The sequence below is a fragment of the Erpetoichthys calabaricus genome, chromosome 1, assembly GCF_900747795.2.
Source record: "Erpetoichthys calabaricus chromosome 1, fErpCal1.3, whole genome shotgun sequence".
Classification (NCBI taxonomy): domain Eukaryota; kingdom Metazoa; phylum Chordata; class Cladistia; order Polypteriformes; family Polypteridae; genus Erpetoichthys; species Erpetoichthys calabaricus.
The window spans coordinates 70,944,640-70,970,027 of NC_041394.2; the positions used below are offsets into that span (position 1 = coordinate 70,944,640).

At 37.3% G+C, this 25,388-nt stretch overlaps 1 protein-coding gene across 2 annotated transcripts; it reads right to left on the bottom strand.

Moving 5' to 3' along the window:
• Positions 1 to 1,724: 1,724 nt before the first annotated feature.
• LOC114669374 (major histocompatibility complex class I-related gene protein-like) lies at positions 1,725 to 23,495 on the bottom strand. Of its 2 annotated transcripts, XM_028825585.2 has the most exons (7): positions 23,315 to 23,495; positions 17,407 to 17,667; positions 9,686 to 9,964; positions 7,708 to 7,998; positions 6,949 to 7,050; positions 3,216 to 3,273; positions 1,725 to 1,858 (listed from the first exon to the last, which is right to left on the bottom strand). In XM_028825585.2, the coding sequence occupies exons 1-7, from the start codon at positions 23,376 to 23,378 to the stop codon at positions 1,849 to 1,851; spliced, it is 1,065 nt and encodes a 354-aa protein (XP_028681418.1). In that variant the 5' UTR covers positions 23,379 to 23,495; the 3' UTR covers positions 1,725 to 1,848. The 2 variants fall into 2 exon arrangements, with proteins under 2 accessions (XP_028681418.1, XP_028681419.1); XM_028825586.2 differs by lacking the exon at positions 17,407 to 17,667 and having other exon boundaries at positions 23,315 to 23,494.
• Positions 23,496 to 25,388: the final 1,893 nt, after the last annotated feature.

Sequence of the window (25,388 nt, forward strand, 5' to 3'; positions counted from 1 at the left end):
AATTCAGTGTATCACAAATGCTCCAAAAATACATAAACAACAAGAACATAACTCAGAATTATACATGAAAACAAACAGCACCATCTACTGGCATGAACTAATACCAGGTAATATATCACATTCCTCCTCGTGGGCATAAACTGCCTCTGAATGTACTGGTGTGAGTGCTATTGGTCCTGTACTGGTTGTCAGAAGAAAGGATGGAGTAAAGTGACTGTGATGGACAGCTGACATATTTCATAATAGTGTTAGCTTTTCTTCAGCAGTGTGTTAATATATGTTCTGAATGTGAGGGAAATACATGCCAGTAATAGTCTGCACTGATTTCACCTTCCTCTACAATGCTTTACAGTCCTGAGCTGAGTAGGTGTTGTACCAAGATGTTATACAACCAGTTAGGTCAGTTTCCACTGAGAACCTATACCTGAAAGTCAGTGAGCATAGGTGCAATCATCTGAACCTTCCTCAGATTCTGGGGACAGAAATGTATTCATGAAACTCTATTTGTCACATCTTTGAACAACTAAGCACCCCTAAATAAACTCAAAACTGTTGGGAGTTTTTATGCTAAGCACACAGAATATACAGGTAAAACCAGTATGTTAATGTTCACATATATATTCATTTTGTGCTTTCAAAGTTTTATTTTTTTCTTGAATGGCAAGGTGGTGAAATGGTCTGTGCTGATAAATCACAGGTCACCAGTAATGGGCTTGAATCCCACCCTGGTTACTGCTTTTATATAACTAGCACATTCTGCCCATGTGTTTGTTTTTCCTTAAGGAACTCTAAGTTCTTCACAACACCAAAAAGATGTGTGCATGTCAGATGAATTGGAAACCTCTAAAGTGGCCATGTCCAAATGAGTGTGGCTGTGTATGTGCCTTGGGGTAGAATGAGGCCTGGCTGGTTGCTCCCTTACACCACATATTGCCAGGATACTTTACTTCAACTCTCAACTGGATTAATTGGGCTTGACAATAGATGGAATCATGGATATTTTTCCATATATGTACAGTATGTTAATTAAATATAAAATAAATGTGTACATTTTATTTATCGGTGACATAATTGCATGGCGACTAGTGTCACTGCTTCTCAGCTCTACAACCTTGGACTCAGTTCCAAAGACAGTCAATATTCATGCAAGGTTTGCATAGTCTCCCTCTATATTTGTGGGTTTTTTTCCTCTCAAGTACCCCAGCTTTCCTCTAATATTAAGCAAAGGTATCCATGTTAGGTTAATTAGTGAATCTAAATTGTTCCATTGTAACTAGATGGTTGTGGATGTATAACCCAGGGTGGCCTGGCATCCTATCCAAGGCTGGTTCTTGTCTTGCCCAGGGCTACCAGGCTATATGCAAACTGTTGGCAACCATGAGCTGCATTAGCAAATGAGAAAAATTTGGAAGACAGTGGAATATTAAGCAATGCAGCTGAAAAATATGAAGCTTTGTATAAATTTAAAATCTACTAACAGTGAAAACAATAGCAAATTAACCCTAATGTAATTTTAATGACATAATGTATTATTATAATTTAGTGCATTATTAGAAGTAAAGGTGCACAAGTTCCCCCTAATTTTCTCTTATAAAATAGGGACAGCTATATCAGTCTCATATTAGTGAGATAAAACAAATTTAACACACACAATGAAATAAGAAACATTTATTTTATTTTTTATTGATTTTATTGTAATCATTCCATACAAATAGATAAATTTTTACAAAAAAAAGGGATTGAAAACAAATAAGAAACATTTAATCCATGCATAGAAAAGCAGACACACAGGAGCAGCATCTTTGGTTCTCTTCTCAATGGTCTTAATGCAAAGGTTCAATGTGCTGTTCACATTTCACTGATGAAACAAAATCAAAATATTAATAGAACACATTCTGTTGAAAAGTAAAAAGTGATACAGTCAATATAGCAACCATGGTATTCATTTTATCAATAGCATTGAAATCTGTTGTATTGTCAATTAAAACATTCAATAAATTCATTTAATGTGTTGAACAGATAAATCACATTAGATATCTGAAAAGATAAATAATACAAAGAAACTGCTGTTAACTCCACAGACTTTGGAAATCTAATTGCCTTCCATTAATAATACTTAGCAAACTATAGTTCCATTTTCTAGTTTTAAAATATACAATTTCTTTTCTGAAATATTTGTCCGAGCCACAGTGGTAGTGAATCAGTGGGTTGTTTTTTTCAGATCAAAATGGAATAAATCTGACATAATATGATAACCCCATGCTGATGGTATAAATTCAGCCTTTGTTTTTCTGCTAAGGGGATGGAAATTAAGAATTCTTTTAACCAAATTCAGATTAATGTAGATTATCAGGATTGTTGTATTTCTCATGTTATATAGCATGTTAGAGGACTACGACTCTGTGTCAGTGAAATTTTCAAGGTGGAAGGTGGTACTGTAAAGTATTTCTTTATCTCACATATCATCCCAGATCCTGTGCTACTTAACTTTACAGACACTATTTTTGACACAGTACAACAAAACAGTTTTATCAGCATTAGTACCTTCATCATTCTAGAATCCAATGCACACTTGCCTCTCCATATTGAATCCTTAAGTTAAAAAACTGTCTTGCATAAATACTCTCCACACAACAATGGAAACCTTGAGTGTATGTGCTCCTTGGTAGTTATTTCTGTATGAACATCTGTACGTGGAAAATACACTAAACTTCAAAGGCAGATGTACAGAACTTACATGTGCTCATTAATGCAAATAGTCTGCGCCACCAGACAGCCAATTGTGTGACTGCATCTCAATAAATCCAAGTATGCTGACTGAATCAAAAGGTTTACTTGTTATTAAACTACACTTTAGAACTGGAAAACTGTGATATGGCTGTTGGTTTATAATACGGTTGTTACAGTACCTCAGAAAAGAGCTTCCCTAATGGAATTTTCATAAACTAACCTCTCATGTTTACAGAAAATGGTGTAATAGATGAAAATACTTAATGATAAGAAGTTAAAGAATGCAGCTTACTTATCTTGAAAGACTAATAATAGGATGCTTGAGAAACATTTCAACTAAATGATACGCTGTGCAAGTTGGGCTAAGTTGTGGAAAATTATATAAATATACAAAGTTAGATACATTTCACTTTGTTTTCATTAAATCTGTTACCATCCTGATTCTGGAAAGATCTAAACTTATATATTTTCATTGATTTACATACCTGTTCATTTGTCTTAATTCTTCTGTGTTTCTTGCTATCTCTGTGTCCCTTGCAGATGCTAATAAAAATAAATATATGTTTTTCAATCTATATATCAAAACATTTGCAAAGCAAATTAAAAACATAAAACAAGTCACAATCTAGAATTCTCTAATTATACTGTAAATCGAGTAGATATACAACTGAATTATGACACTTATGAACACCAAAGTAATCAGGTGACATAAACTCAAGACAGAATCCAGCAGGAAAATCTTCAGACAATGGGTTATTGAAATCTGAGAAAAACTACAAAGTCATGCAGTACCGAGCCATCTCTCTTCCTAGCATCTGGAAGAACCAGGCACCCCTTTCACCTAATCGATTGTCGGCACTATAATGTCATTTATACTGGTGACCATGACTATTATCCTTCTAGAGTAACCAGCACACTTACCCAGAACATGTAGTTTAGTGAATTAAGAAACAGGAACCACATGACTGGACACTCGTTTAGGTGGTGACTCATTCTCAATGTAACCTTCATAATCATGATACTATTCTGTGAGAAAATGCAAAATGACTTGCTCTTCCTGAAATACTCGTGCTCTCATATATGGTTTCTATTACCATGAGAATGTTAAAGACCACTTAATTCTTACTTTTCACCATTACCACTCTGAATAGAAAAGACATAACCCATACCTGCTTTAAATACCATTTTTGGCACATTTCTTAGTAAAATTAAGAGGAAAAGACATGTCTACTTAACAAATTCACCCACAGTAATGTAATATGAGTTAATAGTAGACATCTTAAATTAATGTTCTACCATTCAAGCCTGCCTGCTTTAATCTGGCTCCATGTATAAGCTTTTCAGAATGGTAGGGTTTCTTGGGAGACTAGATGAAAGACGGAATATGATTTGCTTTAGAAAATCTTGAATTTTTTTGGAATATTACTTCAAAAGTCTTAAAATGTTTTCAATATATGGAGCTTTGTAGATTTACAGTATATCTGCTAAGCAGCATTGATAAATATTCTTGAAAGTAAATGCAAATGTTGTAGGTGACTAACATAGAGTAGACATGTTTCTAAACCATACAGTAAGTCAGAATGTTTGAACCAATCAATAAATCTAATGTTTTATCTAAGTTCTCTATGCACAGTCATATGCATTACTTAATTATTATGGAACATTGTTCTTGGTGGCTATATATGTTGTGGTTATACTTATTAGTAACAATTTTATATGAAAACTGGATATCTCCTAATTATATCACTTACGGATATTGCAATAACAAAATAAAGCAACAGTCGTAATTGTATTATAAGAAATTGCATTGTCACTTTAAAGTACAGTACTTAAGGGCCACATTCATATCAGGTATTGGTTTCCTTTAGTAAAACTGACTATACTCCATGTCACTATGAGTTTACATTGTTTCTGATGGATTTATCCCAATGGCGGTGGAACTACACAAGTAATTCTCCAGACAGTTTAATGAAATTTTCTGCAAGCTGGTAACTGTTGGGTCAACAGACCCTAGGAGGATATAATGGGGTTTGTTGGGAAAAATGTTAAGAATAATCAAAAAACCAGTAAGGCTCTGATGACTTAAAGACAATTGATAAGAGACAAGCAAGAAGTCATCAGCCTGGAACACAGGCAACAACTGAACAAAAGAATCAAAAAATGGGAAATCGTGAGACATAAACCGAAAAACAAAACACAAGTCACGAAAACAAAAGAACCAATCACCACTTAACTATCCAAGTTTAGAACTAAATTCATCACTAACTAAAGAACAAAGATTTTTATATGCTGAGGGATACCACACATTGCCAGTGTGTCCATATTTAACCTGGAGGTAACTGGCTTGACCCTCAGCTTAAAAAAGAACAAAGTATCACAGATCCTAACCATTATTAAGGAATTCTTTTTCTAACTATGTTTAGCCGAAAGAGATTTGTTGTTGTTTTAAGTTATCTGAAGCATGGATACTGAATACTATAATGGCAACTTGATGAAATCTTAGGCTGCACACACGTGATCCAATGCACTAAAGCCATGTGACCACCAATAGCTATCACTACTAAAAACAGTATGGCCAAAGTCATGAAAAACAACTACAAACCAGCAGCGACCATGACAAGAATGTTAACCAAAATGGGGCTGAAGTGATGTCAAAAACATATCATTAAAATTAAACAATATCAAGAAAAAATTCAAAACTGAACCAAAAAACGGACAAACACTTGCAATGTGTTTGTAAAATTAATATAAAACATATGGGGCACGTTTTTATTTTGGATTGGTGAGAACTTTGTACCTGTTGCTGTTAGAGGTGCCATTACTATGGTGTGCACAGCCACACTGAATTCACCTCTTCCTTTAAGGTTTAAGGTGTTGTGTTAAAAAATTCACACTCAAAGGTGTTTAATCATTATAGACGGTGAGCAGTGAAGTCTGATTTTACTGCCTTTATTCACAAGCTGCTGTTTACTAAATAAATACATATATATGTACCAGTAACAGCACAGAATACACTTGAATTGAGTATTCCTAGTTTTCATCCTCTTTCTCTGTACATTTAGCATTCGTTTGCTCAGAGGTTGATGTGCTTGCTGCTTCCTGAGCAGCTCTTCTTTTCTCTGCCTTAGTGGCCCGCTTCTTCTCTTCTTTCATCGGCATTTTTTCACGTTAAAACTGATTAAGTCAGTCATTAAGATGTTTGTGTTGCAATTACTTAGTACATTTTCTTTAATTTTTCACTTAAGCTGGCACTTAAGTCTTCAATCTGCCTCAAGAATGATTTAAGATATGAAGAGGTAGGGGAAGTGACAGCAAAGGTGTTAGGAATGAGAACAAGGCCGCCCTCCTGGCTTCCTGAGTTGATTCTACAATAAAATAAAATAAAAATAAAAAGAGGAATTACCTTGGAGGTCAATCATCACCCTGAAAGTGGACAGTAGACGTCACGTAGTATATGTGTACCAAATTTCAGGTCAATCGGTCAAACAATTTGCTAGCTACAGGTGATTTAAAATCCTGGACAGACAAATGGACAGCCATGGTAGCGTATTATATATAAAGATTGCCGGGGTGGCAAGCTGCATGGAACATGAGATGTGGAATGAAGAAAGGAAAGTTAGGTGAAACTCAAAGAAGATGTGTCAACAAGTGGTCTCCTTAGGTACGCACAGTAGTTCCTATTCTTCTTTCTCCTCACAAAGCTATATAAAATACCTATAAATTCAGGTTGGTTTGGATTGCTAAATGCTCTTATATACACAAACTTCAAAGAACAGGGGGGGCTTTGGGGGAGTGTCATGGTGGTAAAATACACTGGGGTGTTAATCTTAAAGTGAACTGGGGTGTTAATCTTAAGGTGCAAAAGAAGACCAAACTAATAAGGGACTTAGTTAAGTTTCACAAATCCCTCTGTAATATAAAGTGTATTTGGATTTTTTGCTGAAAAATAACCTTTGACCACATTTGAACCACAGACAGAGAAAGTGATGTTGATTAATATGGGCTTTCACCAATAAATGAAACATATTTCTTCATAATTATGGTGTCCTGGCTGGATCATGAAACAAACAGATCTCTCACACCATACACATATATTGTATTTTACCTCTTAAATAATTAAGTGTGACAGCTTTGAACATTTACAGGCTAGAAAATAATAAAGTAATCTTTACACCTATTAAACACCTTGGTGAAAAATATTACAATTATTTTACACACCTCCTCGTTTTTTCCTTCTAATGAGAACTCCGCTACTGATCACTATAGCAATTAGTATTACTGCAGCAATGGCCACTGTGATTTCCATGACAGGTCCCGTTTCTACAACAAAGCATAAAACACAACTCACTATACGTTACAAGATAAAGCAATATCTTCCATTAGGTGACTCCCATTTAATGTAAATTAGACCATTCTTTAACATGACAGGCCTTTCGTAACTGTGTTTTCTCCAACCACAGGTCTATTTATGCGATTTTCATAAATGATTTTGTCAGAATTTTAAATCATGCATAAGCTGGCCATAAGTACTGAATTGTTATTTCATCCATCCATCGTCCAACCTCCTGAATCCGAACACAGGGTCACAGGGGTCTGCTGGAGCCAATCCCAGCCAACACAGGGCACAAGGCAGGAACCAGTCCCATGTAGGGTGCTAATCCACCACAGGACACACACAAACACACCCACACACCAAGCACACACTAGGGCCAATTTAGAATCGCCAATCCACCTAACCTGCATGTCTTTGGACTGTGGGAGGAAACCCATGCAGACACTGGGAGAACATGCAAACTCCACGGAGGGAGGACCTGGGAAGCGAACCCAGGTCCCCAGGTCTCTCAACTGCGAGGCAGCAGCGCTACCCACTGCGCCACCGTGCCGCCCTGTTATTACATGATTTCTTTAAAAAATGTGCTGTAGCTGTGTCCATATCATTTTGAAATATGTTGAAGTAAACAACTGTTTATGTATCACCTTTGTATTTCCAAGCCACAGTTAGTTTCTTGGTGAGACTGGTGTGGTCCACATGACACGAGTAGCTGTGTCTTCCAAGGTCCATACGATTTACAATGATTGTTTTCCTAACCTGGTAAGTTTTATCATTGTTTGGCAGAATATCGCCACCTTCCGAAGGTAAATCATCCAGTTCATTTCTAACCCAGATCACCTCAATGTCTCGAGGGAAGAATCCAGTTACATGACACACAACTTTAATCTCAGAAGTTGTTTGATTTATTTTCTCAAATACTGAAATCTTGGGTTGAGCTGTAGGAAGAAATAACAGCTGTAAAGGATATGCAATTCTTTAGTCCTTAACATAAATAAAAATTGAAATGATTAATGATTACTTAGCCCAAATGAACATGAAGCAAGATAAAAAGGAACTGTGATGGAGTGTTCAGAGTAATGCTGTTAAAAGGAGCAACCGGTGTGGTTGACACACCATAATAATAAGTTCTGTAAATTCCTAATTTGTGCTACTATGCCTTGACATATCCATCCTCCTTGTGCTTTGTTATCATATTTTCAGAAAATAACAACATCTAGGTTGCCTTTAAACAATGTTAAATACATCTCAAACACACATCAGATGATTAAGAATCAAAACGGTGCCTGTATTCTACAACTTAATCTGCATCCTCCCTACAAATGCTGATGGCCTCTAAAGTACACTGTCACACATTTACTGTAATTCTTTGCTTTTCAGAACAACTGTGAAAAAACATAGTGATTATGTCCACAGAATTGAATCTGATTTGTTTGAGACATTTTCCAAATTGATCAAACCTGTTTGTGTTCCCCAGTGCAGAAAACACACTTTCCAAAGTCCAATGATGTTAAATTGAAAATCATTTTTTAAAGTCACTGCTCTTTCTGAATTCTTGTTACTTCCTGTGCATGTGTGTGATATATTTAACATAATTCATTTGCCACAATTTATATTCCTGCTTCAAGATACTACCTTTCCAGTAGATGATCATTAATCAGGTCGTCTAATCGGAGCACAACTAGCAACCTATCCCACACACTTATCTACATCTATATATATTGTACATATACAGTATATATAAATTTATATATATCAGACAGTATATATTCAGTAATTGTTTCCTAACTGAAAACACCCAAATTTGTATTACAAGAAGAACAGGGTACATTACATTCTATGGCAGTTTTAGGACAGAGGAAAAATGGGAAATATTTATAAAGCTGACTGCACTCTTTCAAAGACAAAGAACAAGTCTGAGAGATTGGGGAAGCCAACAGGAACGAACAAACTAAAAGACCAGACCACACACTACCCACCAGATAGATAGATAGATAGATAGATAGATAGATAGATAGATAGATAGATAGATAGATAGATAGATAGATAGATAGATAGATAGATAGATAGATAGATAGATAGATAGATACTTTATTAATCCCAAAGGGAAATTCACAAGTAGTCAGAATACTGAATGTGTTCTTACACACACACGGATGTGGATGGAAAAACAAGATGAATAGAAGTCTGTCCACAAGAATAATTAGGAGGGGAAAGTTAATGAGGACAAATTTAATTTGGCTGTAAGAAGCAGCAGTACAGTGAAACAACAGCTAGACAGGAGTTGCCAGTAAAGAAAACTAAAATGTTGTGGTCAGGCCAAAAGTAGATTTTTGCCTAGAATGTCAAACAGGGCAGATGCCAGGAATCCATGTGGTAAAACAGTAGCAGTAGTCAAATATTTAACAGCAATACTGTACTAGAAAGGCTCATACAGCACACAGATAATGATGAATTTAAAAAGGTCTGGAGTTTTAAATATACTGTCACATATAAAGAAAATTCCAGTCTGCTATTCATGCTGTTTAAATGGTGAGTTTTGCAATGGTCATCCTGTTCACATTATGTTTTATCATTTAGTTAAATTTGCTTTACAAAGTAAGTATTAAATGTGTACCATACAACCTTTTCTCTCCAGTGTTTTATTCCCATAACGCAAGAATTCCTTTAACCACAGGGTGCAAACCTCTCTGAGCATGACAACGGAATGGGAGTTGCGCTTTAGCGAAGTAATGCAGTCATCTTCCATATACTCTGCTTCTTTCAGTAACACAGTGCAGGTTAACTTGTCCAGATTCGCATCAACTAAAGCCACTCCATTAAATCCAAAATGAATAAAAAAATCGCCATTCTGGTCTTCTTGGTCTATCTCACAGCCTAAAATCATCTGCCCAATCTGAATTTCTGCTGAGACATTAAATTTAATTTAATGTGTTTAGTAATTTATTCATCTCTGTAAGTAAAAACATGATGGGAATCAAACAACATTAAGTATTTATAAATGACTTGATAAATCATAAATTGAAACAAATTATCACAAACTTAATAAGAAAAAAATATCAAAATAATAATTTTACTACTATTTTACATTTTAAAAACTCGATCTATGACTTCATAAATCATCTCATTGTATATCCAAATTATGTAATTTAAGAGTAACAAATTTTAAAAACTCAAAATGTAACATATATAATTCAGATATATACTGTAACATTCCTAGTGTAAATTCAAGAAAATACTATACAACAGGAACTGCAGCATTGTGCTAATGCAAGGAACTTACAACACTGTCTTAAGATGAGGATATTTACACTGTAATGGAAAGATAGGAACACTTCATGCAAACCAGCAAGTGGTGCTACTATCATAGAAGACCCAATTAATTAACATACAATTAAGATTATGGTATTCAACAATATGAAAGAAGTTTTTTGGTTGATTCTGCCTTTTAAAATAAAGTTTATCACGGCAGAGTGATGGTGTGTTACATGCTGATTAAACACAAAACCAGCGTGTTCACTGTACTGCTACTCAATACTACCATTTTAAAATGAGTTCTTCAACAAGAACACGGGGATGCTGATCAAAAGTTGTTAAGGGTTGATTTTGCACAAACATTAGAAGGGTTTAAGGAGTACTAGGGTGTTGTACCGTGTTAGCCATTATGAATGTAAAGAAAAGCCAAGCAAAATGACACCTTTTATTGGCTAACTAAAAAGATTACAATATGCAAGCTTTCCAGGCAACTCAGGCCCCAAGGGTTTAAGGAAAAAGTTACCAACAATAAAATTAAAGATCTAAATAATTCAACTAAAATAAATCCATCATCCATTTATATCCTTCCCTGTCTTCCCACTCCATCCAGCTCCTTTTCTAAATTTTCACCAGTCACATCGGCATTTGTTAATGACCTGTTTTGTAAGATGAGACCAACTACTTGTGTACTGGACCCCATCCCCACAACACTTCTTAAATCTTGCCTTCATGCCATAATCCCAATTGTTACGACAATAATCAATATATCCCTTGATACTGAGTTAGTGCCAGCCACTTTTAAAATCGCTTCTGTAACCCCCATGGTAAAAAAGTCTGGTCTTGATGGTGACGATCTTAACAATTTTCGGCCTATTTCCCCACTTATCTTTTCTGTCAAAAGTTCTTGAGCGTGTTGTAGCCTCCCAGCTCACTAATTACTTAATTTCTCATAAAATGATGGATCCCTTTCAGTCTGGTTTCAGGGCGTAGCACAGCTGTGAAACTGCTCTTCTTCGGGTAACTAATGATTTGCTTATGGCAGCAGACTCTGGACAAACCAGCATATTAATTTTGTTAGACCTCAGTGCAGCATTTGACACTGTCAGACATGACATTCTACTGTCCAGAATGGAGAACATGTTGGGTATCTCTGGCACTGCCCTCCAGTGGTTCAAGTCATATCTGACTGATAGGTAAGAGGGCTCTGTCCTTGGCCCTCTTCTCTTCTGAATTTATATGCTTCCCCTTGGCCATATTATTTGTAGCTATGGACTGGGTTATCATTTTTATGCTCTATTTCAATGTCAAAAGTGCAACTTCATCAGAGTTTTCTCAGCTCACAACTTGCCTCAGTGAAATTAAAACCTGGATGGAGCAGAACTCTTTAAAATTAAATTGCAGAAAAACTGAACTCCTGCAAATTGGCACTAAAGTGCTACTTAAGAAAATGAGCTCCTTTCCAGTCACTCTTAATGATGATCTCATCAGACCTGCCTCTACTGCAAAGAATCTTGGTGTCATTTTTGATTCTTCCCTTTCTTATTCCGCCCACACAAACCACATTAAGAAACTTTCTTACTTTCACTTCCATAACATAGCTCATGTTCGCTCATTCCTCTCCTTCTCTAATGCTGAGAAACTTATCCATGCTTTTATCACATCCCGCATTGATTATTGTAATTCCCTACTGGCAGGTGCCCTTTCTAATCTTATATCACAGCTCCAGTTGATTCAAAACTCTGCTGCAAGAGTCCTTACACGAACCAGCAACAGTGAGCACATCACACCAATCTTGCTCCGCCTTCACTGGCTCCCTGTGTCTTACAGGATTGAATATAAAATTCTATTAATAATCTACAAAGCTTTAAATGGCCTTGAACCGGACTACATCAGTAACCTTCTAAATCACTGTGCTCCTGTTCGCCTACTAAGGTCCTGTGATTCTGGTAATCTTGTTGTGCCTCACACTAACCTGCACTTTATGGGTCGCAGGGCCTTCAGCTCCATAGCACCCTGACTTTGGAATGACATCTCGAAATTAATTAGATCAGCTGACTCCATTCATTCTTTTAAAAAACAACTAAAACTCATCTATTTAGGAAGGCTTTTAACTTAACCTGACATTCTGCCCTTTCTTTCATTTTACCTCTCTATCCAGGTGCTCAGGATAATTTGTGTGTCTGTTATATCACAAATTAGGTTATTTGTTAGGTTTTTCTTTTAGTATTGAAGTTAGTATTTTACTCTGGTTTATTGTCCTTTATTCTATTTAATGCTATGTTATCTGTTTCACTGTTCTATTCAGGAAAACATTTGTATCCAAAGTTACATATACCCTGCTGTTTTTTCTAAGACTCCGTGAAGCACCTTGAGCATGGGAAATGCGCTATATAAATAAAATGTATTATTATTATTATTAAGTAGCTTGTGTAATGCATGCGTGTCAAAGGGTCATCTTTCAGGGTCATCAGAAGTAAGCACTACCACTCTGGGACATGAGGGGGAGATGTTGCTGATGGTATTGCCTCTTTTTCTACCCACAGCTGAAAGAAAATACCCAATGAGGATATCTGACTTCACCCCTTCCGGTCCAGGGTCTATAAAGCCAGGAGGTGCCCAGAAGGAGGCATCTCACTTTGAGAAGGACAGACTTCCAGACTTCAGCCTGTTTGTGTTTTTGTTTCTGTTTCTAATCCACTGTGTGCCTGTTCATTTTGTCAGACACCTCAGTTATTAAAATGGCAACCAGGTTGGCACCCCAAAATTTATTTTCTGGACTTGTGTCTTCCCTTGGTCAATGACAGCAGAATTGTGTCTCACGAGATGCCAGACACAGCCAACCTAGCAGAACTGGTGCAGCAATTAGCTGACCAGGGAAATCAGTTACAAGGCCAAGTAGCCACACAGTAAGAAGACTTTACAGTTAGGTTCTAGAGGTACACCAGGTGGGAAGAGGCCAGGGACAATCCCAACTGCTTGCTCCATTTTTGTTTTGTCAGGGGAGGCACAGCAGGAGGAGGACCCCACTGTGGACTACCCCACTCTGAAATGTGAGATTCTGGTCCTCTACAGACTCAAGCCCATCTGTGAAGCACAATGCTCTCAGGCTTTTGGCTTGTGGGGCATGATGCCCTGCTGGCTGTGCCCCAGGGACAACCATGGTGAACGAGTCATAGAGTTGATGACCGCTGACTTTTTTGTTCATGTGCTCCTCAAACACCTCGTCTGTCTGGTTCATTGATAGTTTTGGGTGGACATGGAAGGGCTGACTGAGATTATCGAGTGCCACCACCAAGCTATCCAGACAGAAAATTCCAAAAGAAAGACGGTGCAGCCACACAGTGAGATAAATGATGCAAGCCCCATGGAACTGGTCCCAGGGGAAGAGGCCATTCATTTCCCTTTTTTGGCTCAGCTTGAATCAATGGAGAACTCTGTTCATGCCTCGTATGACTCCAGCAGCAATATCACCATTGTTGCAGGTCACTATGTCCAGTTGCAACAATATGACAGTAAGCAAGGCAGCCTAACCTGCATACATAGCAATATCTGGAGATACCCCACCACTGTCTTCTGCTTACTCGTACAAGGTCAGCTACAACAACAACTGCAAGTTGTGATGCTAGGCCAAGACTGACCAGAAAACAAAAGTGACCTGGAGCAGTCGTGCCTGAGCACCTGCCCGAAGGTGAAACCCAGTGATGCAAATGTGCAGGTAAGGGAGAGACTACATAGTATGGAGCAGAAAACTGGGAGTTGGCGACGCTCCCAACCCTTAACCCGGAATTCTCCTAGGAAGCCACGTCTCATCCCACTGTCTCCCTGCAACTTAAGCTCCATTTCAGCTTGAAGTGATTTGGGAAAACAGATTGTCAACCTTTTGGGTCTTGTATTGGCCAGGAGAAGGATACCATGCATGGTCAACTAGATAAAAATACAGGAGACTGTAGAGTGTCTGTAAGTATATATGTTTATAGGGTCATTACTGCCAGTTGTACAGAGTATAGACAAATGTTTACTTGCATATGCATGTGATCAGTGATAATAACTACCTTACTTCAAAACTTTTTTGTCCCTTATCTGAAATAACTATGTCATCTTGAAACTTTTGTCTTCCTCACATGACAAATCTCAGAACATATTTGCCATTAACAAATGAACAACTGGTAAATTGAAACTTACTAGTATACACCATTAAAACAAGATAGAAAATGTCCACAGGACATAACATTCAGGTGGGTGCAGGGACTAAGTTAACTGATTTGAGAGTTGGTGCATTTTACAATTTTTATTTACTTCATCAAAAAGTTGGTTATCACTGGTTTGTTTATTACATATTTTGTAACAATGAAAAATAACAATGATAGTAGAATGAAACTGCATGGGTTAGATTGCATTATATACAGTGTATGCTTTTTAGAAACACTTTACAAAATCATGCAGCTAAGAATTGAGCCCAAATAAGCTTGTGGTGGCTCAGCAACCTCCATAGACAGGAGAGTCCAATTCAAATGACAAAAAATGGCATCCATTGATGTGCTATTTTTGGTTGTAAAGGGTCTGTAACTAACTGCTCAAATGACTTAAACCTAACATTTTGAAAGACATATCAGCTGGGGAGTTACACTCTCTGTGGGAATTTCAAAGTAAAATTGTTCCAGAGCTTTAATGGCAGAAAAGCACTGAATCATTATGTGAAGCAAGGTGTTTTTTGTTTAAAAAAAAATGTAATAGCAAAAGGAATCTAAAAAAGATAAAAACTACAATAAACTCCCAACAGGTATTTAGAGAATTAAATACAAACCCACCTTAGTAAGAACACTACATCATTAGTTAGATAGATAGATAGATAGATAGATAGATAGATAGATAGATAGATAGATAGATAGATAGATAGATAGATAGATAGATAGATAGATAGATAGATAGATAGATAGATAGATAGATAGATAGATAGATAGATAGATAGATAGATAGATAGATAGATAGATACTTTATTAATCCCAATGGGAAATTCACATTCTTCAGCAGCAACATACTGATACAAAAAAAACAATATTAAATTAAAGATTGATAATAATGCAGGTAAAAACAGACAATAACTTTGTATAATGTTAACGTTTACCCCCCCCCCCCCCCGGGTGGAATTGAAGAGTCGCATAGTGTAGGGGAGGAATGATCTCCTCGGTCTGTCAGTGGAGCAGGACAGTGACAGCAGTCTGTCTCTGAAGCTGCTCCTCTGTCTGGAGATGATCCTGTTAAATGGATGCAGTGGATTCGCCATAACTGATAGGAGCCTGCTGAGCGCCCGTCGCTCTGCCACAGATGTTAAACTGTCCAGCTCCATGCCAACAATAGAGCCTGCCTTCCTCACCAGTTTGTCCAAACGTGAGGCGTCCCTCTTCTTTATGCTGCCTCCCCAGCACACCACCGCATAGAGAGGGCACTCGCTACAACCGTCTGATAGAACATCTGCAGCATCTTTTTGCAGATGTTGAAGGACGCCAGCCTTCTAAGGAAGTGTAACCGGCTCTGTCCTTTCTTACACAGAGCATCAGTATTGGCAGTCCAGTCTAATTAGTTACATACTAAATGCCAACTCATATCAACAATAAAGTGAAATCACCAAAAGAAAAATAACTATAAATACAAAATGAGCAATATTAGCATAAAATCACTTTCAATATTACTCCATGGGGGGAGAACAGAACTGAAATAAATTTCCTATCTAGCAGATGAAATTTAATTTGAAACCTAGTAATTAATTCAAGTTAAACAACTAAGAACTTGGAAAGCAACTCATTTATTGTATAATGGGAATACCAAAGGTGACACTAAGGATTTTAATTTTTAGTCTCAACTTACACAGAAGCAAAAGCAGCTTTCCAAGCATGTATACACCATAAACACAGCTCAGTGTGGGTTGCGCTTATTCCTTACAGCATGAACAAACTGTTATTCTGCTCTGTCCTTGTTATTTGTGGCATAATAAAACTCTTCACCCACTGCAGAAACTGCACAGCACAACACAGTCCGTGGCTCTGAACTTTTGCCAGCACATCAACTCAACTGTAGTTCCTTTTCAAAGCCCATGTTTATACCTCTTATGGGATCTGCACCTTCCTGTGAAACTGACTTGCTCAAACTCCTTTTAGTTGCAGATTGATAAACTCCATCCTTTATAATAATAATGTGCAAATAATGCAGGCATTTTGTAATGTAAATTATTAGTACACTTATGGTTAACTTACCCAAAGCATCAGAAGACATGAGCTTTTACATGAGCGGGTTGCGTGTGTGCCTTCTTTGGAGTTTTGACTAACCTGCATTGGGCACTCGAGTAACAGAGTGAAATATGCAAGTTGATGTAACTGCTCTCAAGGTAAAATTGAGACTAAACTTACTAATATAGGAGGTTGCATAGAATGTTTCCCCATTTTAAAATAAGACAACTTTGTACATTTGCAAAAGCTTTTCATTAGGAGATTTTGAAATTTTAAAACTTTGTCCAGCATGTTCTGTTTATATTTCAACAACATTTAAACTGTCTCAACAAATTACTGTGAAGAGTAAGTTAGCCAAATTTCAACAAAATCAGTCTATAGGGGGCTGAGTTGTCTCATGTGGACAGACAGGTGCAAATGCACCTAAAAAGGCTCCGAGTGTTAGGTACCTTGCAAATCCTGAGGAAGGTAAGACTGGAGACTGTTGTTAGGGATAGGGTTAGTGACAACTGATATTCACTACACATTTGATTTAGATCACAACAAGAGTCCACTGATGAAACCCTCAGTTGTTCCTCTGTATCATAAAGTCCACAAATGTGCCACAGCTTTGATGTAATTAAATATAAAGGTGCAAACCTCTTGAAATGTACACATGCTCAATAAACATCACTGTACCTCTACACAACTGATAAAGTTACATAACATTTTTTGCATTATACCAGTATTCACACCTCATCCAGCAATTACTTGAGGCTTTTCACAATATATAGCATTTGTAGATTAAAAATGATCTTACATACTTTTGCAGCTGCCCTTGAATCTATAACACAATTTGAAATGCTTACCACTTCTTCTCAAACTTACCATTTGTTTCTTTAAAAAAAACGATAAAATCATTGGCATAGGAGTCTGCATTTGCCTCTAAGACAAAAATAAATTCATAATGTAAATCCAGGAAGTTAAACTTCTCCACTTCTTTTAACCAATCATATCTTCGGATCAGTGTTTTATTGTTGCTGTTATAATAATAGAGCTCATCTTCTCCCACCAGTTCAGAAAAAGTTAACTTCGGAAAGCCACTGCTTTCTAATCCTTGTGTGAGCAGGGCGCTAAATGTGTGCAAAACTATAAGAGAAAAATGGTGAAAAGTGGCTAAAAGCATTACAGAAATGTCACACCATTATCCCATCAGTAAACAGTATGCTTTAGAGGATTGAGTCTTTAAAACACTATGACAGTAAAATTAAAGTTATGAAACAAAAATAGATAAATAAATGTGAAGACTGATAAACAAACAGCAAATGATCACTGTATTTCTTTGCTGAAAGAGGAAATAATTATTCTTTACATCTTCATTCAGGTACTCAAGTCTTCCTTTCCTATCCCAAATTATGCATGTTAATTTAATTGACTACTTTAAACTAGCCCAGTATAAGCAAGTGTGGGTGTGTGCAGGAGTGTGCTCTATGGTAGACTGGCACCACATTCTGAGTTGATTGTTACATTTCACCCAATACTGTCAGTGTAGGCATCAGCTCATTGTGGCCCTAAAATAAAAAGCAGGCTAGAAAATGGATGGATTGGTGGATGGATGTGTTCAAACTCTGGTGAACCTGAATCAGACACCACAAGCAGAGGGTGATGGTGCGAGGAACCTTTATTAGACTGATGTTAAGAGTGGTGTTCCACAGGGGTCAGTGCTGCTATTTTTAATATATATAAATGATTTAGATAGGAATATAAGTAACAAGCTGGTTAAGTTTGCAGAAGATACCAGCTAGGTGGATTGGCAGATAATCTGGAATCTGAATCACTGAATCATTACAGAGCAGCATACAGGCTTGAGCAGATTTCTGGCAGATGAAATTTAATGTCAGTAAATGTAAAGTATTACATGTAGGATGTAAAAATGTTAGGTTTGAATACACAATGGTAGGTGTGAAAATCAAAAGTACACCTTATGAGAAGGATTTAGGAGTCATAGTGGACTCTAAGCTATCAACTTCCCGACAGTGTTCAGAAGCCATTAAGAAGGCTAACAGAATGTTAGGTTATATAGCAGGATGTGTGGAGTACAAGTCACAGGAGGTTATGCTCAACCTTTATAATGCACTGGTGAGGCCTCATCTGGAGTACTGTGTGCAGTTTTGGTCTCACAAAAAGGACATAGCAGCACTAGAAAAGGTCCAGAGTAGAGCAACTAGGCTGATTCCAGGATCAGAGGGGATGAATTCTGAAGAAAGATTTAAAGATCTGAGCTTTTTCAGTTAAGCAAAGGATGACATAATTGAAGTGTTTAAAATTACAAAGGGATTTAGTACAGTGGATCAAGACTGTTATTAAGAACACAGTCACACAGCTGAAGTTTATCTTTACACAGAGAATTATAGACACATGGAATAAAGTACCAAGTAGTGTGGTAAACAGTAGGACTTCAGGGACTTTCAAAACTTGACTTGATGTAATTTTAGAAGATTTAAGTGGATAAGACTGGTGAGCTTTGTTAGTTTGAATGGCCTGTTCTCGTCTGGAGTGTTCTAATGTTTTAAAAACTTACGTACTGTACATTTTACCGTTGGCAAAAAAAAAATTAATAATAGTTGGGGGAAATTACATATAAAAGTACAGAAATGTCATATTGTGAATTTCCCCTTGGGATTAATAAAGTATCTATCTATCTATCTATCTATCTATCTATCTATCTATCTATCTATCTATCTATCTATCTATCTATCTATCACTGTTTATTATACCAATATACCAGATAAAATCATTTACATTTGGATATTTTTTTTGGAGTTGTTACAGGGAGGAAGCATAAAAAAACTAGGAGGTGAAAGATTGACATGTTTCTGTCTTAAACATCTCTTTCTGTCAAAATATTTTTGGTTATTTGCAAAGATGGAATTGATACAATACTGATATGATCCATTTATTGTACTGGAGAAGGATTGTAATTAAGTACAATCCCAGGCGGGTTATGCCTCCATATATAGTGTCCATCCATTATGGCCTCCTGACCAGGCCAGGAATTGCCTTTCATCCCAGCTGGGGTGCAAGTCCATCCCTTAGGGCATTAACAAGGTAAAAAGTTAATAGAAATTAAAAAATAACTATATATAATCGATAATGTGCTTTGGACCCATGTTATGGAAACCTACTAGTGCATACTGTAAATGACTTTAAATATGATGATTGCACAAAATGTTTTTGCAACACTTCCTATACTACAGTGAAAATTAACAGAAAGTATCTTCAGCTTCTTCTGAGGTTTACCTGTAATATACTGCTTGCTATGACAGTGCCTAATCAAATGTGCAGCTGGCTCTCAAAATGGATTGATAATTGAAGTTCTGTGGAGAACAGTATTGAACATTCATGGGCAGTGAAAAATGTTTTTCTACCTTTTTAGTGCCCTAAAAGATGCTTCTAATGAAATGAGGATTCAGAGTGATGATGGACTTATTGCAGAAGTGAAGAACTGGCTGCAGGTACAGAACTCAGACTGGCAACAGAAGAGGACACATGTTCTTGTTTCTTGGTGATACAAGGCTACTGAAGTTCACTGTAATGATGTATAAAGACACATAATATAACAAATACATCTACATTAACCTCCTATGAGTACTCGCAAACAATTCTATAATAAATTACTAACAACAACAAATAAAGCTGCAAAACCTTCGGGACAGATTTGTACAATAAAAAAATAACTGACTTAGAGACCAAAAAACATTCAAATATGAAAACACTTTAGATGCCAGTGAATACAGGCCTTTTACACAATATTTAATTATCTCCCATTCAGTAAATGAGCAATATATAAAATAAGCTGAAGTACAAGGCTTTGCTCGCATATATTTATAGAATGGGTTAAGGAAAGGAAGCAAAGATTTGTGTAATTTTAAATGGTGACCCTGTTGTTAGATGTCCTATCCATCATCCACACTGCTTTTCTATCAACACCTCTGACCTTGTGAGTCAAGAATTTGCTGTTTTTGGGTCCAATTGAATTTCAGAATTGAGTTGTTTCGAACCTAGTTTTGTAAAACTTGACTTGCTTGTATGGAATGTTATTTGGTTTTCATAAAAATCAATAAAATGAAAAAAAAAGAATTTCAGAATTGCAGTAACTTGTTCTAACCATGAATGCTGTCATGTCTGACTCAAATATCTAGTTCAAAGTGAATATTGGAGCCATTAAAACTATTTTGACAAGAACGGGCCATTCAGCCCCACAATGCTTGCAATCCTATCCACCTAAATTCTCCAAAAATAACATCAAGTCGAGATTTGAAGGTACCAGAGTACTCTAAAATCAATTCCATTCAATTATTGTACTCATGGAAGGGGAACAGGCTGTCAGACCCCTGTGGGTACAGGCCCTGCAACAACCGATACCTTTATTTCTAAAAGTGTGTCACTGCCACGATGATATAACCGTTCAGTTTTCAATGAAACAGAACTGCACTGTAAACTTATAAAGATATCCATCCATCCATTATCCAACCCGCTATTAACCTAACTACAGGGTCACAGGGGTCTGCTGGAGCCAATCCCAGCCAACACGGGGCGCAAGGCAAGAAACAAACCTTAGGCAGGGCACCAGCCCGCCGCAGCTTATAAAGATATATTTTATAAAATTGTAATATTCTATTGTTTAGGTCCATCCATCCATCCATTTTCCAACCCGCTGAATCCGAACACAGGGTCACGGGGGTCTGCTGGAGCCAATCCCAGCCAACACAGGGCACAAGGCAGGAACCAATCCCGGGCAGGGTGCCAACCCACCGCAGGACACACACACACACACCAAGGCCAATTTAGAATCACCAATCCACCTAACCTGCATGTCTTTGGACTGTGGGAGGAAACCGGAGCGCCCGGAGGAAACCCACGCAGACACGGGGAGAACATGTAAACTCCACGCAGGGAGGACCCGGGAAGTGAACCCAGGTCTCCCAATTGCGAGGCAGCAGCGCTACCCACTGCGCCACCATGCCGCCCCCTATTGTTTAGGTACATACTAAAATCATATTTATTGGTAACTGAATACAAAAAATGCACATGATGTGCCCCGGTCATTTGACACTGTTCTGTGAAAGTTAAGATTATTACATCTCTGATCTCTATGCTGAGACTTGTCTCATAATTACTTCTACGCCCAGATAACACACTTGTTATTTATTGATTGTGGCTAATACTATCACTGATTCTAGTAGCTTTACAAATAATGAAACAAGCAATGTTGGAAATTGTCTTTAATATGAAGAGGTCTAATGAATATTGCAAATTCAGTTCTGAAATAAGACGTTTACATTAGAACACACATGTCAGATATTTAAACATATCACTGCCGATCGCAATTGTGGACAATGCAGTATTTACTCTTTGTGTATATACATACTGTATACTGTATCTATAAGCTAGTTTTGTTATACCTGTTCCTTCCATTATTTTCATACACATAATACAATTTTACATCATTATAATGATTATTTACTTGTTATCTGAATTTACTTCAGCGTTAATGTCCTTCTTTATGGTTATAATCTCCCCTACTTGTTTTGTTATAATGGTTATTATAAAATGCAACTACATGTATTTTTTTTTTTGTTTTAAATAATTTGAGTACAAATATTTTATCAATGGTCAAGCCTCTGGGCTTTTTAATGGAATATTTTTGTCTACACATCATGTTCAGTTATCACTGTTGCTCGTCATCTACAGTCCTGGCTCAGAGGAAGGTGACGGGTCGCCAAAACACATCAGCCAATCGTATGGACTTAGGTGCTCTCTTCACTACCATCACTACAGTCCTTGCACTACCACACATTAATCCACACTTTTGTCTGTTTTCATTTGCCATTCAATGGTTTAATGCAATGCTGGATATTTTATCTTCAGTGCCCACAGGGGTTTCCTTCTGGTGCTCCTGTTATCTCTCACAATATGAAGACATGCAGGTTAGGTGAGGCGGTGTTGCTGAATTGGCCTGTGTGTGTGTGTGTGTGTGTGCGTGTGTATGTGTGTGTGTGTGTGTGTGTGTGTGTGTCTGTTTGCTCTGCTATGGTCTGGTGTCCTGTCCAGGTGCTGTTCCTGCCTTACCTCCAGTGACTGTCTGGATAAGCAGGTTAGGAGAATGGATGGACGGATAGCCCTCATTGCTGTTGCTGAATCATTGGATATTTGCGTTTATGCAGTTGCATGAATAATTCACATTTTTAAATTCATTGGTTTCTTTTGTTACATTACTTTTTGTTAATGCTTGTATGCAAAACTGCTGGCTTTATATACTCTCAGTTTTCATATTGCACAATTAACACTTCCAAATGTTTTTTCTTTTCTTTTTTCTTTTTTCTTTTTTTTTTTAATTGACTTACAATTTACAATTATGCACCTCATTTTCAAATGTATCTGCCATTGGAAGTTCTGGTCAGTTTACCTTTTTTTTGCTGCAGTTTTCCACTTTATATTCACTGTACTACAAAGTTTATTGCAAATAAAATCTCATCCAATCTGATTTTCTCAACTGCAATTTCCTGTTAAGGATCACAGTGAACAAATAAAATAGTCAAGATACGCACAAAAAGCTTGAAAATAAATGCATTAGTCATTCCATACTTAGAAATCAATTTCATATGTATTCTTTATTGACTTGTGTATTTTATTACAACTTTAAAACAAATGTACATCATCGCCAGGAAATTATCTTCAGGAAAAATCAAGAAAAAAAGTAACCATAGCGTATTTGAATAGACGGGAAACTTACCAGCGAATGACGACGTTGGGCAATAAATAAATAGCAGAATGACAAAAACTATCCCGTATGTCATTATTAACCCAAAGTTTAGAACTGGACTCTGTGTACTGTGACCATTCTCGTAGTTCCTCTCAGAACTGTAGGCGGCTCCTAATTCGGAGAAGGTCCGTCCGGCAAATTGAAATCTCCTAAACAGGCGAAGGCGTGGCCCCCACTGAAATCGCACCCCTTCGTGTCGTGAAAGACAAAACAAGGAAAGACAGGGTTGCCGTCTCGCAGCACATGGACACCATGTAGGTTTTTCTGCTTGCTTGTATGTTTTTGCTTGGGCGTGTGCGTTGTTTTACTGCAACCAGCAGGGTACTGGTAACCTATGCAGCCTTATTTACTGCACCTGTCGGTTTAAATCGAGTCCATGCGTGTTTTTGAGACCAAAATGATTTTTGTTCACATTTGATTATCATTAAATGTGCAATGCTTTAAACTGATTGCCGCAGTTTCCCTTTCCTGCAGTAAGTGCTTATTAAGTATGCGACAACAGTCGTTTTCTAGTAAAGTCACCATTATGCAACATACATTATACCAAGGCAATAAAAACACGCAGTATCGTCGAGGTGCATTTCCCATTGCACAATAAATATCGTTGTGCAGTGTTCAGTCCTGCCGCACATCTGGATAGTCAATGCCCAGATCCATTTTGAGAGAGGCTCACATTTTTTGTAAAACAACAACAAAATCTCTGAAACTGAAAGGATTTTCTGCAAATATGAAACTTCCCCAAATCCTCCCAAAGCCTAAAAAGCAGGCAGTGAGATGACTGGACACTCAAATGTAGCACACGCACCCCTGTGTAATGCCTACCACTGATAAGGCCCGGGTTGACCTGGCTTCCAAACGATCTTGGATGGAAATATAGAGCTATTTATTTGTTGGAAAAACGGATGAATAGAGTCTCATTTTTCCATAAATCATAGATCACAACCTTTAAATGTTTTGTTTCTCCTGTGAGATGTATGGACCTGCAGAGACACATCACCATATGTCACCGCAGCTCTACACCAGCAGTTTCAGGGCGGAAGTGACATCACTGCTTATCTAGACTAGCAGTTTAGAAATACAGTAATCGTTTATAGGTCGCCACAAATCAAATCGATTGACACACTAACTACACCAAGCCCTAACCTAAAAAAAAACTAACCCTTACAACAACATCATTTATTTATATAGCACATTTTCATACAAAAAGTAGCTCAAAGTGCTTTACAAAACGAAGAATAGAAAAATAAAAGACAAAATACAAAATTTAAATAAGACAACATTAGTTAACATAGAAAAGGAGTAAGGTCCGATGGCCAGGGTGGACAGAAAAAACAAACAAAAAAAAAACTCCAGAAAGCTGGAGAAAAAAATAAAATCTGTAGGGGTTCCAGGCCACGAGACCGCCCAGTCCCCTCTGGGCATTCTACCTAACATAAATGAAATAGTCCTCTTTGTAGTTAGTATGAACTAACCCCAAATCTTAATCATTTATCCTACACACTAACCATACTAACCCCTAACCTTAACTTCCATCCTATACCTGCTGGCGTAAACCTGAGTTGGTGTATGATGCTTTGGTTCTGCGGTTGCATATTACTGTCTCCTGTTGGTGGGGGTCTCAAGTACCTTCACTCTTCAACTTTCTTCATTTTCTATATTTTCCGTGAATTGTCCACATCTTCCACAAAGTGAGGTTGCCTCTCAGTGTTCTAGCATGTCATTACTGCATTGTAAGTGTCACTAGGATTGATTACTGTATACCTAAATTGAATTTAATATTAATCCATCCATCCATTATCCATAACCCGCTATATTCTAACTACAGGGTCACGGGGGTCTGCTGAAGCCAATCCCAGCCAACACAGGGTGCAAGGCAGGAAACAAATCCCGGGCAGGGCGCCAGCCCACCGCAGAGCAAAATGTAATATTAAGTTCCATGAAAATATTTTTTATGTGACTCTGCAGTACTTTTAGAATCTGCTATTGCATTTTATACTACATGGCATATTTAAGTGAATTCGTAGCTCTTTTATTTTTTATATTT